This window comes from Lindgomyces ingoldianus, assembly GCF_010093535.1.
Source record: "Lindgomyces ingoldianus strain ATCC 200398 unplaced genomic scaffold BDR25scaffold_2, whole genome shotgun sequence".
NCBI classification, from domain to species: Eukaryota; Fungi; Ascomycota; class Dothideomycetes; order Pleosporales; family Lindgomycetaceae; genus Lindgomyces; species Lindgomyces ingoldianus.
The window spans coordinates 602,196-614,433 of record NW_022985163.1 but is presented as its reverse complement, the minus strand read 5'-3'; the positions used below and the strand labels follow the sequence as shown (position 1 = coordinate 614,433).

At 50.0% G+C, this 12,238-nt stretch overlaps 7 protein-coding genes across 7 annotated transcripts; 2 read left to right on the top strand and 5 right to left on the bottom strand.

The window, feature by feature from the left end:
* Positions 1-170: 170 nt before the first annotated feature.
* Positions 171-623, bottom strand: BDR25DRAFT_309263 (uncharacterized protein; the record flags this gene model as incomplete). Its single annotated transcript, XM_033691067.1, has 1 exon — positions 171-623. The coding sequence occupies one exon, from the start codon at positions 621-623 to the stop codon at positions 171-173; it is 453 nt and encodes a 150-aa protein (XP_033553766.1).
* Positions 624-845: 222 nt separating this feature from the next.
* On the bottom strand, positions 846-1,364 carry BDR25DRAFT_42198 (uncharacterized protein). The gene is made up of 2 exons (XM_033698549.1): positions 1,274-1,364; positions 846-1,144 (listed from the first exon to the last, which is right to left on the bottom strand). Exons 1-2 carry the CDS (start codon positions 1,306-1,308, stop codon positions 955-957), a joined length of 225 nt encoding a protein of 74 aa, XP_033553765.1. The 5' UTR covers positions 1,309-1,364; the 3' UTR covers positions 846-954.
* Positions 1,365-1,655: 291 nt separating this feature from the next.
* Positions 1,656-3,404, bottom strand: BDR25DRAFT_300051 (GroES-like protein). The gene is made up of 4 exons (XM_033689286.1): positions 2,810-3,404; positions 2,543-2,735; positions 2,221-2,490; positions 1,656-2,157 (listed from the first exon to the last, which is right to left on the bottom strand). Exons 1-4 carry the CDS (start codon positions 2,929-2,931, stop codon positions 1,687-1,689), a joined length of 1,056 nt encoding a protein of 351 aa, XP_033553764.1. The 5' UTR covers positions 2,932-3,404; the 3' UTR covers positions 1,656-1,686.
* A 285-nt stretch (positions 3,405-3,689) lies between these two features.
* Positions 3,690-4,568, bottom strand: BDR25DRAFT_321471 (chitin deacetylase-like protein; the record flags this gene model as incomplete). Its single annotated transcript, XM_033691968.1, has 3 exons — positions 3,690-3,757; positions 3,808-4,251; positions 4,319-4,568. 3 exons carry the CDS (start codon positions 4,566-4,568, stop codon positions 3,690-3,692), a joined length of 762 nt encoding a protein of 253 aa, XP_033553763.1.
* Positions 4,569-4,837: 269 nt separating this feature from the next.
* BDR25DRAFT_42190 (uncharacterized protein) lies at positions 4,838-6,667 on the bottom strand. The gene is made up of 3 exons (XM_033698548.1): positions 6,535-6,667; positions 4,918-6,487; positions 4,838-4,864 (listed from the first exon to the last, which is right to left on the bottom strand). The coding sequence occupies exons 1-2, from the start codon at positions 6,596-6,598 to the stop codon at positions 5,160-5,162; spliced, it is 1,392 nt and encodes a 463-aa protein (XP_033553762.1). The 5' UTR covers positions 6,599-6,667; the 3' UTR covers positions 4,838-4,864; positions 4,918-5,159.
* A 363-nt stretch (positions 6,668-7,030) lies between these two features.
* On the top strand, positions 7,031-8,358 carry BDR25DRAFT_300049 (hydrolase). Its single transcript, XM_033689285.1, has one exon. It carries the CDS (start codon positions 7,079-7,081, stop codon positions 8,165-8,167), a length of 1,089 nt encoding a protein of 362 aa, XP_033553761.1. The 5' UTR covers positions 7,031-7,078; the 3' UTR covers positions 8,168-8,358.
* Positions 8,359-8,958: 600 nt separating this feature from the next.
* Positions 8,959-11,271, top strand: BDR25DRAFT_174563 (uncharacterized protein; the record flags this gene model as incomplete). The annotated part of the gene is made up of 5 exons (XM_033684162.1): positions 8,959-9,108; positions 9,170-9,493; positions 9,563-9,780; positions 9,841-10,967; positions 11,015-11,271. Coding segments are annotated over 5 exons (2,076 nt in total), but the record flags the coding sequence as incomplete, so codon positions are not given.
* Between the last annotated feature and the right edge of the window lie 967 nt (positions 11,272-12,238).

Here is a 12,238-nt window from a genome sequence, read left to right as displayed (position 1 = left end):
TCGGCTCGTCCCACGACCATCGGGCCTTTAGGCCAGAGCATTCTGAGGCTCCATCCGTCTACTTTTAGTCCCTAGCAGCAAGCTGAGCACATCCTTGTACCCGCGCTCTTTGGCAACTTGAATTAGAGATCGCCAACCCCTACGAAAGGATTATGGATTAGGTCTATGTGCTAGGAGAAACTTTGCATCGTCCATGTTGTTGTTGTTGTTGTTGTTGTTGGCGGCAATCCACAGCGCTGTGCCTTCAAAGTCAACAAAGGGACTCCATCGACATTGGCGCCGCCTCCGAGTAGAACTCTAGCGAGATTGTATCGGCCATCCTTTAGCACGAGCATGGGAGGCGTTCTATCCCATCCTTTGTAACCGTTCGCTTCGAAATTCCCATCTTTCAGGAAAGCGTCTAGAACCCTCAAGTATCCGGACAGCAGCATGCACTTCGCCGCTTGATAAGTGACCTTGACTTTCCCGTGGAATTGGATTTCACGAGAGGCTAGGCGAATGCTTCCAAATCTGATACACTTATTGGAAAGATTACAGAAGTAGGCATTGACGTGTTGTTGGTGTTGGTGTTGGTGTATAAGGTCAAAGATCAAGTCCCCAGCCTCAATGTGAGACCCATACATTGCCGCACTGACAGCTTCTTTCAGTGGCTGAAGTGAGCAAGAAGAACTCGTACGATTTCGAGCTTTCCAGTAACTGCCGCGGCGGAGTGGTTAGTGTAAGAGCAAATTATACTGACTAATTTCAGTACCGAATTTAAGGTAATGTTGCAAGACCCTCATGTTGTCAACCGTAGCCGTAGCGATTATAGACGTGTGAAAGTAACTTTTTGGTCTTCTAGTGAACTCATCGAAATGGTATCGAAGTGAAATGGCTGCCACGGAGTTACAAATGTCTGTCATACATGATTCCCGCAACGGCTTTGAATGTGGTGCCTCCACACAGATCAAGGCCTCAACAATGCCCAATATTAGCTCCAATGGGCCTAGCGGAATCCTCGAGCAACTTTGATTCTAGCGCGAAGAATTTCGCCACCATGATGGTGAATAGTAGTCCGAGTCGTTGATGGGGTTCGCCATAAGGAAAATGGGATGCTTTCGTTGGCTGCAGAGCCACCACGTCATGAAAAATCGCTACCGCAAAACTTTCTGGTTCGCCCATTAGCTCTAGGGTGAAAATAGTCTATGTGTTACTCGAATGACCTATTACACACGGGCCGACAGGCGAAAGCGCCGCAGCTCCGACATCCTCAACAACGAAGTGGATGACCTACGCGAAGGCCTCTGGAGGCAAATCAGGCAGGGCCATGTTGGAAGTGGCGGACGACACTGGTATGGTTAGTGTGGAGGCTGTCGAGATTGAAATTAACGCGAACGCCGAGGTAAGAGAATCGAAGTGAAGGTGGATGTTGTGGTCTCAATGCTCCCGAGTTGGTGGGAGCACAGCTGATTTCGGTTAGCCAAGTCACCATCTCACTTAGAATGCCACCAAAAATAACGAATGAGATCCGTCTGTCCTTGCAAACTTGGCGATTTCAAGAGTAGGTGAAGGCAGGGAGAAATTATCTACGACTCAACTCTCATCAAAGATCTCCGCCTAACCATGAGACAAATTGCACGCAAAGCTATAGAAGTGGCAAGGGCTTCAACACGCAAACTAAAGACCCCTCCCACCCATCTCTTCCCATCAAGCACTCCCAATCTTCACTAAAACCTTCTCACTCCCAGCCTTTCCACTCTTCTGTAACGCCCACGCCTTCTCGATCCCTTCCACCCCCTCACCTTCAACCATATAGCTCCCAACTCTGAGCTTCCCCGCTTCGAGTAACTTCACAATCACAGGGATATACTTATTAAGCTTCGCATTAAGCTCCACTGCATCTGGTCGTCCAATTGGACCAAGCATGATGGGTGTGGATGTAAAGCCTGCGGAGCCATTAGGCAATGGATCCCAGCCGTTTGTTGTGGTGTAGAGACGATCACTGCTGGAGGTGGGAGTGAGAGCGGCGTAGATCGCGGTTGCAAGGGCGTTGTTGACGGAAACGGCGTCCATGACAAGGTTTAGCTCGCCCGAGGTAACGGACTTGGTTTCCTCGACGATCTCGGCCTCAGTTTTCTTGTAGTCGATTGTTACGTCTGCGCCGAGGGACTTGAGAAGCTGTTGAAGTTAGGTTAGTCGGAACATAGTTTTAAGGCTGCAGGGTGGGATCGGGTGACTTACATCAACGGACTTTGCTGAGCAAGTGGTTACCACTTTGTACCCACATGCTTTGAGCGTTTGGACTGCAAATTTGCCGACGCTGCTGGCGCCACCGAAGACAAGAGCCCATTCATTCTTCGGAGAAGGTAGATTGTCTGGATCTACCAGGGGGATCTTTAGGCAGTCGAAGACCCCCAAGAAAGCTGTGAGTACGCCAACACCTGTAGTTGATGCTTGTGCAAGGTCGATATTGCTGGGCTTTGGAATGGTGACTGCAGCGTCCATAAGGAACTAAGTTGTAAAAGTCAGCCAGACGAAAGTGTGTTATGGAAAAAGCTTATACATATTCCTGCCACGGAGAGTAGCCTTTGCTACCGAGCCTCGTACACCCACAAACTTCATCTCCTTCCTTGAATTGTACTCCGAGGGGATTGACCGCATCTTTTCCGGCCTTGATCACAACGCCGCCAGCGTCGCAACCCGGAACGAGAGGCCAGTCGACAACGAGAATGCCGAAGTCTGCCATGAAAACATCGCTGTCTCCATCAGTAAAACCAGCAAGCTTTGATCGAAGGAATTCCGCCATTTGGCCGGAGTATTGAAGTCTTACCCAGGATTAATCGCAGCATAAATCGACTTGATAAGTATCTGCGTATCGCTTGGCTCAGGGACCTCAAGATCGGAGCGAACCTCCAGTTTGGCCCCAGGTTTTTCAACTGTGACACCTCTCATCATGGAATGTTGACGTTTGAGTACTAAAATTCACGAAGTGAAGAGCTGAATATTTGGACCATAAAAAAAAGCCTCGACTCGCCCTCTTTATATACATCGCCGGCGTGAACTCCGCCTCGCGATAAATCATATTGGGTTAGAGTCGTATGCGAGGCCGAGATAACATCCTGGCGGTGGAGGAGTTCCACAACCTTGGGTTCTGGTCGTAAAGTTGTGATGCAAAGCTGAAGCTGCGGGAACTCATGCACCATCACCTCTCCGTCGATGTCTTTGTCAGCTCAGGGGGAATAAAGTAATCAATTTTGGGAGCGTCAATGCCGTTCTATTGGTCGAAGGCCACAAAAGATTTGAATCTCGGGGCGTCGGGACTTTGTTGGAAATCCACCGCAGGCAGCGTGAGATTCATCGGCGACTGGAATTAGTGGCGAGTCTAGTAGCGGATGCTGGTTTGTCGTATCTCTCGCATTGAGTTTTGAGGCGTTTGGTGGCGCTTCTTGAAAAGGAGGGGCTTTTTAAGAGAAAATCGGAGTGTCGGTGATGTCATCGCCCCGACATCGTTGCCAAGACATTTGCTTTGTCACTGGGATTCACGTGACCAGTTAGATAATCAGATCTCTTGGAGCACACATTTACGAATAATAAAGCGAAACTGGCCTGTGGCCGTCTTCGAATTCACGGAAAGTATTTGTAAGCTCATAATGAAGGGCTGATGCAAGTCGATAGTCGCATACACGAGGCAGAAAAGACCACGCGGCTTCTCAACAGCTGGTCTGGCTGCTTCCTGTTCCGTTGACATACGCACCGGTGGGATCACCAAGGCATTCAGCTGCTTAAATTAGCTTTAATCGGGTAGAGTGGTGGAAAGTGGACACTCACCGACAGTCACCAACTTCAAGTTATTGGTCTTTGCCCAGTTGATAAGCCAAGGGGTAAGCGTATCAACAGTGGTGGAATACGTCTCGTGCATGAGGGGGATGTGGCCGTTGCCACTCGCTCCTGCTGCAGTGAAGAGTGCTTCGCTCTGCTGAGGGGTTTTCTTGTCCCAGTCACCCGCGTCGATGTCGTCTGTGATGACCCTGTAGCCCAGGGTCTTCATTGTCGACAACACACTCCCGCCCGTAGCGAGATAAGGAGGGCGCATGTAGGTGGGTTTAACACCAATAATGTTCACAAGAGCAGTCTCGAGCTTGGTCATCTGTGATGTGAGATCTGCAGCCGACATGGATCCAAAATTTTGGGGGTGCGTCCAGGTGTGCGAGGCGATTTGGTGCCCCGCCTTGTACGCATTCTGGAGCGCTGTCTTCTGCCCGTAAATACAACCTATTGGTTCCCAGGTCAGCAGACGGCATAGAACACGCGATTGTGGCTTTATGGTGGTGGACTGTACCATAGAGCGTTCCCGTCACGAAGAAGGTGCCCTTCGCTCCCCCGGCTGACAAGGTGTCAGCGAGCTTTTGAGTGTACTGATAGGGGCCATCATCGTATGCCAGAGCGAGCATTCCCGGCGAGGAGCATTTCGTGATGACTTGGCCAGCTGCAGGACCAGCTCGTTTCATCATCTGAATGGGGTCGAGGACTGGCACAGCACCAGCGTTTATCGCAAGGAGCGAAGCAGCCAATAACGACGAGAGATGCATGGTGAACAGAATACGGCCGGCAATCTGAGTAGTGAAAGGCTCTACATTGCACCCGGGTATCTTCTGATCTTAAATACACTTAGGAGTGGGTTTGTGGTGTTATTTAAACCTAGGCCGACACATTGACAAAGCTTGGGATTCTCTTGGCTCATACCCGGTAGATCAACTCTGTTTATCCGTGGAATCGGTAAGGCGAATTTGCATGTCCGGACCGAATACTCTTGGACCAAAGTCCTAATAATAAGAAAGCTAGGACGTCGATAGGCTCGTGATTCTGTTGCGACACGCATGTGGATCTAAGGAAATTGTCAGTAAGATCAATCATTGGTGGAAAGGACTAGCCCCTGACTAAATAGGTTACGGCCGCTGTGAAACGATGGAAAGTTCTTTTGAGGCTTAGAGTCGCCCCTTCATCCGACAATAATAACAGAAAGTGACGTTGTAGACTCATATCGAAATGGCCTGGCTTCCGCCGGCTAAATGAAAAGGCATGGAGAGGCCAAGATACAGACACGTGATCCAATTTCTAATGAGGCCGCACCTTAATGAGCAAATCCCATCCTGGAGAGGAGTTGCAGGCTCGTGATGCGATCATAATTCAAAGCCGGCATTCCAAGCTTCATCAGCCCACGCCCCGACTGCAAACACATCGCCAATGGCAGCCTTGACCAACCGAGATAACTTGCGACCTTCTGGGGAATTAAACCCTCCGAGGACCTTCCAAGCGACCTTTACAGCGATATGGCCAATTGAGTTGGAGTAGGCACCGGCCTCACGCTTCGTGAAGCTCTTTGTGTCAAGGCAATAGACAATCTCCATTGCAGCAGCATGCCGCATTGAACGATAATCGGTCGATGAATCCAATGGAAGCAGGATATCCGTGATAAATATGAGGGTGGCATTATACAACATCAGCAAAGTGGCCGAACCATGATTGGCGACCGTCAAGCGGCTTTTGGGTTGATTATCGGGGCCATCAACAACATTTGTCAATCGACCTGCATTCAGGCTAGCCCAGAGATCCCGCAAGCTTTTCAGTTCTTCCAGTAAAGATCTAGTCTCCTTAAGCAAGCGCTGACGAGATTCAGCCCCTCCTAACGAAAGAACCGTATTACGTTCGCTCAATAGCCGAGTACAGTCTGCCAGTACGTCAAATAGGCGATGTCGAAGGATCTCCCCTTTATTGGATTCTATGGACGGCGAACGCTTCCACTCATCGCGAGAATATATTGAAGGGGTTGACATGGCCAATCCACCGAAAATCGAAGCTAGTCGCAGTCCTTGCGCTAAAACGAAAGAGTCCGAGCCTGAAGTTGAAGTAGGAGGCCCTCGAAGTTCAAGGATGCTCTCTAGGCCACGAATGTGCCTTAGGAAATGGTTTTTGCCTGTGGGAAGAAAGATTTCCAGAAGCAGACAGGTGAAGACTGTCAATATTGTTTCGTCTGTGGTCTGAAGCTGGGGTTTGCTCAGGTGAATGTTTAGCTGTCGCAGAGTTGATCCGTAGAGTTGGTAACCGTTGGTCGTAATCTTCGGTTGATGGTGTTGGCTTCCATAGAACGTAACGGCTAGGCTCACTACAGCATTTCGAAGGAGGGCAAGACCCGGTGTTTCGCTGACACTTGTGCTTTGAGTATCAAGCTGAACCATATCACACGCGAGCGCGACCGGCCCTCCTTTAAAGAGTACTTTACGGGTATAAGAGATGTATATATTTTCCTCGAAAGCGGTAAGGGAAATGTTTGGGCTGATGGAAGAGCTGTACCGAACCAATTGGCTTTCTGTTGGAGAGGTAGTTACTGGACGGTTGGAAGTATGCCGTAAAGGCAAGGCTGCATTTTGGTTGATCCATGTGGCGTCTTTTGGGCCATTGCAATCAATCCCACGCTTTGTGCAGCGATTACATACCGGCCGAGTCTCATCTGAGACTGGTTAGCTCTCAAGATACCCACCGCTACTGGCTACTCACCACACTTGACGCGCCGGCGACGACACTGTTCACAACCGCGCGAGCGTCCACCCCGGCTCACCATGTTACCGTGTTCATTCAAGCAGGAACAGTAGTGGTGTCTTCGTGGAGAATAATGCGAGCCTGATGGTCTACGCGTCAAAGTCTGGGAAGCCAGGAAGGATCCCGATCGGAGTTAAGGAATAGCCGATACTGCAAAAGAACCGCTAAACCTGTTTCGGCGCTTTTCACGAACTTCTGATCCAAGCGCCCCCTTGTAGTTTCTTCACATCCCAACCACCAAGACGGATCTGTTCAGAGCACCCACCGCTCATCCATCTGATTTGCTCTCTTTTTCCAAATGTTCGGAGAGCGCGCACAGTACTGTAACATTGCATTGCTAGGATGATGAAAGGGATCTAGATGGCTCCTTCTCAGGTGGAAGCGGTTAGGTAGTATTTCGAATGCGTGGATATATAAAAGCCCCCTCCTGTGAAGGAGGAGGCTTCTAATCTTCTTCCTGTTCACTCCCTTCGATTTTCCTGCACCTTCTAGATCTAGTACAATGTCCAAACTCTCTATCACCAACGTTCGCATCTTCGATGGTGAGAAGATCATCAAAGAGCGAGGGATAGTCACCATCGACGAGAATGGATTGCTTACAGACGATCCTTCTGACTCAGTCTTCGACGCTACCGGCATGACGATCCTTCCTGGTCTTTGGGATACCCACGTTCATCTGTCTGATCCAACTCCGAGGACAATCGAAAACAGTATTCCAATTCTGCGGAACATGGTGAAATGTGGAATTACCACTGCCATTGACACTGGAAATATGAGTCAAGAGCAGTATGACTTTATCCGAAGCCGCCAAGAGTTACCTGATGTCCGGTATGTGGGTAACTTCGCAACATCAACCGGTGCTACGCATAGCAAATTCCGCATGGCAAACTCGGAGAGCATTGTGGACACCGTTAATGCCGCCACTACTTTTGTTTCACAGCGCGTGAAGCAAGGCGCTGACTACATCAAGATTGTGGCGGACGTTCCGGGACCGACTCAAGAGATCATTGACCAGTTATCCAAGGAGGCTCAAAGTCATGAGAAGCCGGTTATAGTTCACTCTGCAATCAAAGCCGCATTCGACATGGCATTGGAAGCTGAGCCCAGCGTCCATGTCATCACCCATGTTCCAATGGATGAGCCAATCACACAAGAGGCAGCCTGCAAGGCGGCCGAGGGAGATATAATTTCTGTGCCCACGCTGGTTTTGTCGGAGGCGGTCTGCAAAGCCAACTATAAACCGCATTATAAGTTCTCTGTGGCGATGGAGTCCATTAAGCAGCTGTACCGCGCCGGCGTAACGATTCTTGTCGGCACTGACTCTAATGCGAGCTCAATAGGAGTCAAGCACGGGGAGGCTCTCTTCCGCGAAATGGAGTTGCTAGCTGAAGCTGGAATGAAGCCAATCGAGATTCTGAATGCTGCCACTCAACTGTCAGCAAAGTGCTTTAACATTCTGGATCGTGGCGCTATTGCGCCCGGAAAGCGAGCCGATTTGGTACTTGTAGATGGCGACCCAACGGAGGACTTGCAGGCTCTGAGAAAGGTGAAGAAGGTCTGGAAGGCAGGGCAAGAAATATATTCTGCGTAGCAGAATTCCTTATGGAGAGAGCAACCCCATCGTGGGGCAAATCCAGCGTATGTGACAGTTGGTGACGACAATCCTGGTAGCGCAGCTATGAGCAGGAAATACTGGAATGCCTTCTTCGTCTTACAAGGGCTACATTCAGGGTGCTAGATAGCAAAACAAAGGTGACGATTGATTCTCTGACTCGGTGCGCGCTTCGCTCCTCGCATCCAAGATGTAAGCGGCTATACAGCCTAAGTATTAAGCAGCGATAAGACCAATTTCCGGCGAATGTGGCGGTGCATGTGGCGAAAGCTTCAACCAAGCAACGCACAAGTAAAGTGAAGCAAGGCGTCGGGGTCTTGGCATGACGATTCCCACGGATCAACGTGTTGATTGTGGCAATCTTTGCTCCTCTCGGTTGGCTTAGCCCTTGGCAGTAGCGCACACTGAACCAGGCTGCGCGCCCGTTACCTTGCGTGGCTCCCCTAGTACTTTGTACTCGCCTTTGCTGCACAGATACAACACCACCATCGATGGGAGAATCTGACGACCCTTCCTTATTCCACAGTGTCGAGTCTAAGGCGAAAGTGCTTGGCTTGACTCGACGTGATAAGCATCCCGCCGAACTATTCCTCCCAACACACTCCCGTACCATCTATGGAACCAGCCCCACGCGCTCTACCGTCCCCCCCACAAACGCCTTCTCCGAGAAGTCAGTCGGCAGCAATGCCCCGGAACAACGCGACCGCGCACCTAACCGCAACAATGTCGCCGACAAGGAGTCCACCTCTCCGCCTCCCCCAGCTCCTCCTCCGCTCAATGCCGAGGCAGCGGGAGAGACACCTTCCCCCGTAGCACCAGAACCAAAACCTCCCATGTTCACTCGCATGAAAAATGGCACTGTCCGTTTTGGGAAACACACAAAAGATGCCTTACTCCACAGCTGGGTTAATGTGCTCTTGGTATGTTGAGCTTGGTGTTAAGTCCGGCTATCTTTCGCTACGGAACTAACGGGGTGCCCAGATATTTGTCCCCATCGGTATTGCCGTTCATCCCGCAGGCCTCTCCCCAGAAATTGTCTTCTCCATGAATGCTATTGCTATCATTCCTTTGGCTGGTTTGCTGGCGCATGCTACCGAAGCTGTTGCGGCTCGGCTTGGAGATACGCTTGGGGCCCTGCTGAACGTCTCTTTCGGAAATGCCGTCGAGTTGATCCTGTTCATCATCCTGCTTGCTGGCAACCAGGTCCGGGTCGTCCAGGCAGCATTGCTTGGGTCTATCCTTGCAAATCTCCTGTTGATTTTAGGAATGGCATTTCTGCTCGGCGGTTTGCGCTATCAGGAGCAGGTGAGTCCGAGACGCCGAAGTGACGCCGAAACGACGCTGAAATCGTGACATCACTAATCAGATTATTAGATATACAACAGCACCGTTACCCAAATGAGTGCGTGTATGCTCAGCCTGGCTGTCATGAGTTTGCTATTACCAACAGCATTCCACTCGGCCTTTTCAAGTTATTCAACGGCTGACCTTCAGACATTACGTGTCAGCCGTGGCACAAGTGTGATCCTTTTAGTAGTCTACGTTCTCTATTTACTGTTCCAGCTAAAGAGCCATGCCTACATGTACGCTAGGTAAGTGGGCGCAACCATTCCTTATGCAATGCGAGCATCATTGAGTTAACAAGCCGCAAGTACACCCCAGCATATCATTGACGAGGAATCTCACCCTGGTGTCCTAGCGGATATCCTAAATTCTTCGAGCTCGTCAGATTCTTCCTCGGACTCCAGCAGCACAGACAGCGACAGCTCGGCTGGTTCGCATACGACTGCAAAGAGGATTAGACGCGCTTTCCGAAACCGGAAACGCCGTAAGTCCAGTGCAAGCTCTAAGGACACCCCTTCAGCACCCTCTGTAATGAGCTCACCTTCTGTTGAGAAACACAACAATTATTTTGAATCTCGCAATGGCGCTGACTACGAAAACATCTCTAACTCCAACCCCATGTCTCGTACAGGATCCATTTTGGGCGCTATCTTGAGCGGAGATGAAGCCGATACCGACGAACTTTCTCACGCTCCGCACGTTCGTGACTTTGAAGCAGGTACATCGATCTCCCCACCCGTTGGCAGGCGTGAAAAGCGAAAATCGAAGCACAAGAAGAAGCACCGAAAACATAGGCGCCTTGATGTGGAGAAAGACGAAAATGGTCCCCGCCCATCGTCGCGCGGGGAGGACAACTCACCGAGGGTTGCTTTTGCTGATGAGGTTCAGCAGGCAGAAGTCGCGCCAGCACCAAAGCGACCTTTCGTTCTCCGGCCGGCTTTGCCATCGCTGCTTTCAAACAATGTATTCAACAACCCTCAAAATCCTCCACCACCCACTGGCTCTCCTGCCCTCAGCAACATTCGCATGGCAGGACCTAGAACGCTGCGCCGCACAACCTCTCTGCCTGATCGCATCAATCGTGTCGGTTCTCAATCAAGTTACAATAACCGGCCTACCCTCTCACATCACGCCACTCGAACCCCAACCGTCGTGCAATCCGAGGTAGAGGAAGAAGAATCCCCTGTGATGTCTCGCACTGCGGCGATTATGATGCTACTTCTTAGCACTGGATTAGTTGCCATTTGTGCTGACTTCATGAGCGACGCCATTGAGCCTATGGTTGAAAAGACTGGCATCAGCCAAGCTTTCATCGGTCTGATCATCCTCCCCATTGTTGGAAATGCAGCCGAGCACGTTACCGCTGTCACAGTCGCCGCAAAGAATAAAATGGATCTTGCTATCGGCGTTGCAGTTGGTTCTTCCATCCAAATTGGTATGTTTCCTCTTCTTCCCGGCTTTGCTTGAAACTAATGTTCTCAGCAATCTTCGTCACACCCTTCATCGTCATCCTTGGTTGGATCATGGGCAAAGAGATGTCACTCTATTTCAACATCTTCGAGACTGTGTCACTCTTTGTCACAGCCTTTGTCGTGAACTTTCTTGTCCTCGACGGTAGAAGTAACTACCTCGAAGGAAGCTTACTAATTGCTGCGTATATTATCATTGCCGTAGCCAGCTTCTTCTACCCTGATGGTTGTGATGCATCACAAATTGGAGGACAGGAGGGTTCGTGCTAGGTACATCTCGCTACTAGGTCTAAAGTCTGTAAGGGATTGACTTGGTTAACGAGTTCAATTGCGAACAGAAATTTCATGTGTATGAGAGAATGGGAGGAATCTTGCGTAGGACTACTGAGTGCTTGATGATTGTTTGCTTTACGATGAAGTGGACAGTCGTTACAGATGTATAGCTTGTCACAACTTTAAGACGGGAAATGATACTGGTGGAACGGATTGCGTCCTTTGTTGGTCCATGATGTTCCAAGCTGATCATCTTCTCTTTCTCACCCGCAATGTCATGTCATGCGAAATTCGCGAGAAATTCACGTACCTACGCGTCATCCACCTACACTAGGCACGCTTCAAGGTTGTTTTCATCAGACCACATTGTCCCTCCTCTATAGTCCACTTCAACCCTCTCCTTAAGCTTCAAATTTATACCCCTAGCTGCGCCAATATCTTACCACGTACTCATCTCGACGAGCACCCTTTCCTTACTACTTAAACAGAATTTATCCTATACATGCGCTTGCCAATACAGCTCCCAAGTTGCTTCGCACACGTCTCTCATTGCAGAATACGTCTTGCAAAACAACCTATTTTCCTTCACAGCACATTCTAGCCTAATTTTCGATCTAGTTCCCCTCCACTCCCACTCGCCGCGTGTCCCTGGCCTCGCCAACAGAACCATCACTATCTTATCCATTCCTACCCAGGTCTGCTCAGAAAGCACTGCGCGCACCTTTCTGCCCTTCAAAGCCCCTTCTTCTCGTCCTCACTCTTCGCCCCTAATTTGGAAAGTGTTTGAGACTGGTGAGAGAGATGGTTGAGAGCGCCGGGACGGTTGGGGGACTGGGGGAATAGAGGAACACAATCAGGAGTAGGGGATTAGAGTGAGTGATTAGACGATTGCTAGATGGCCGGTTTAGTGGGGATAGAGGTATGTTGCTGATTTATCTTTTCTTGACAGCACTTTACAAGTAAT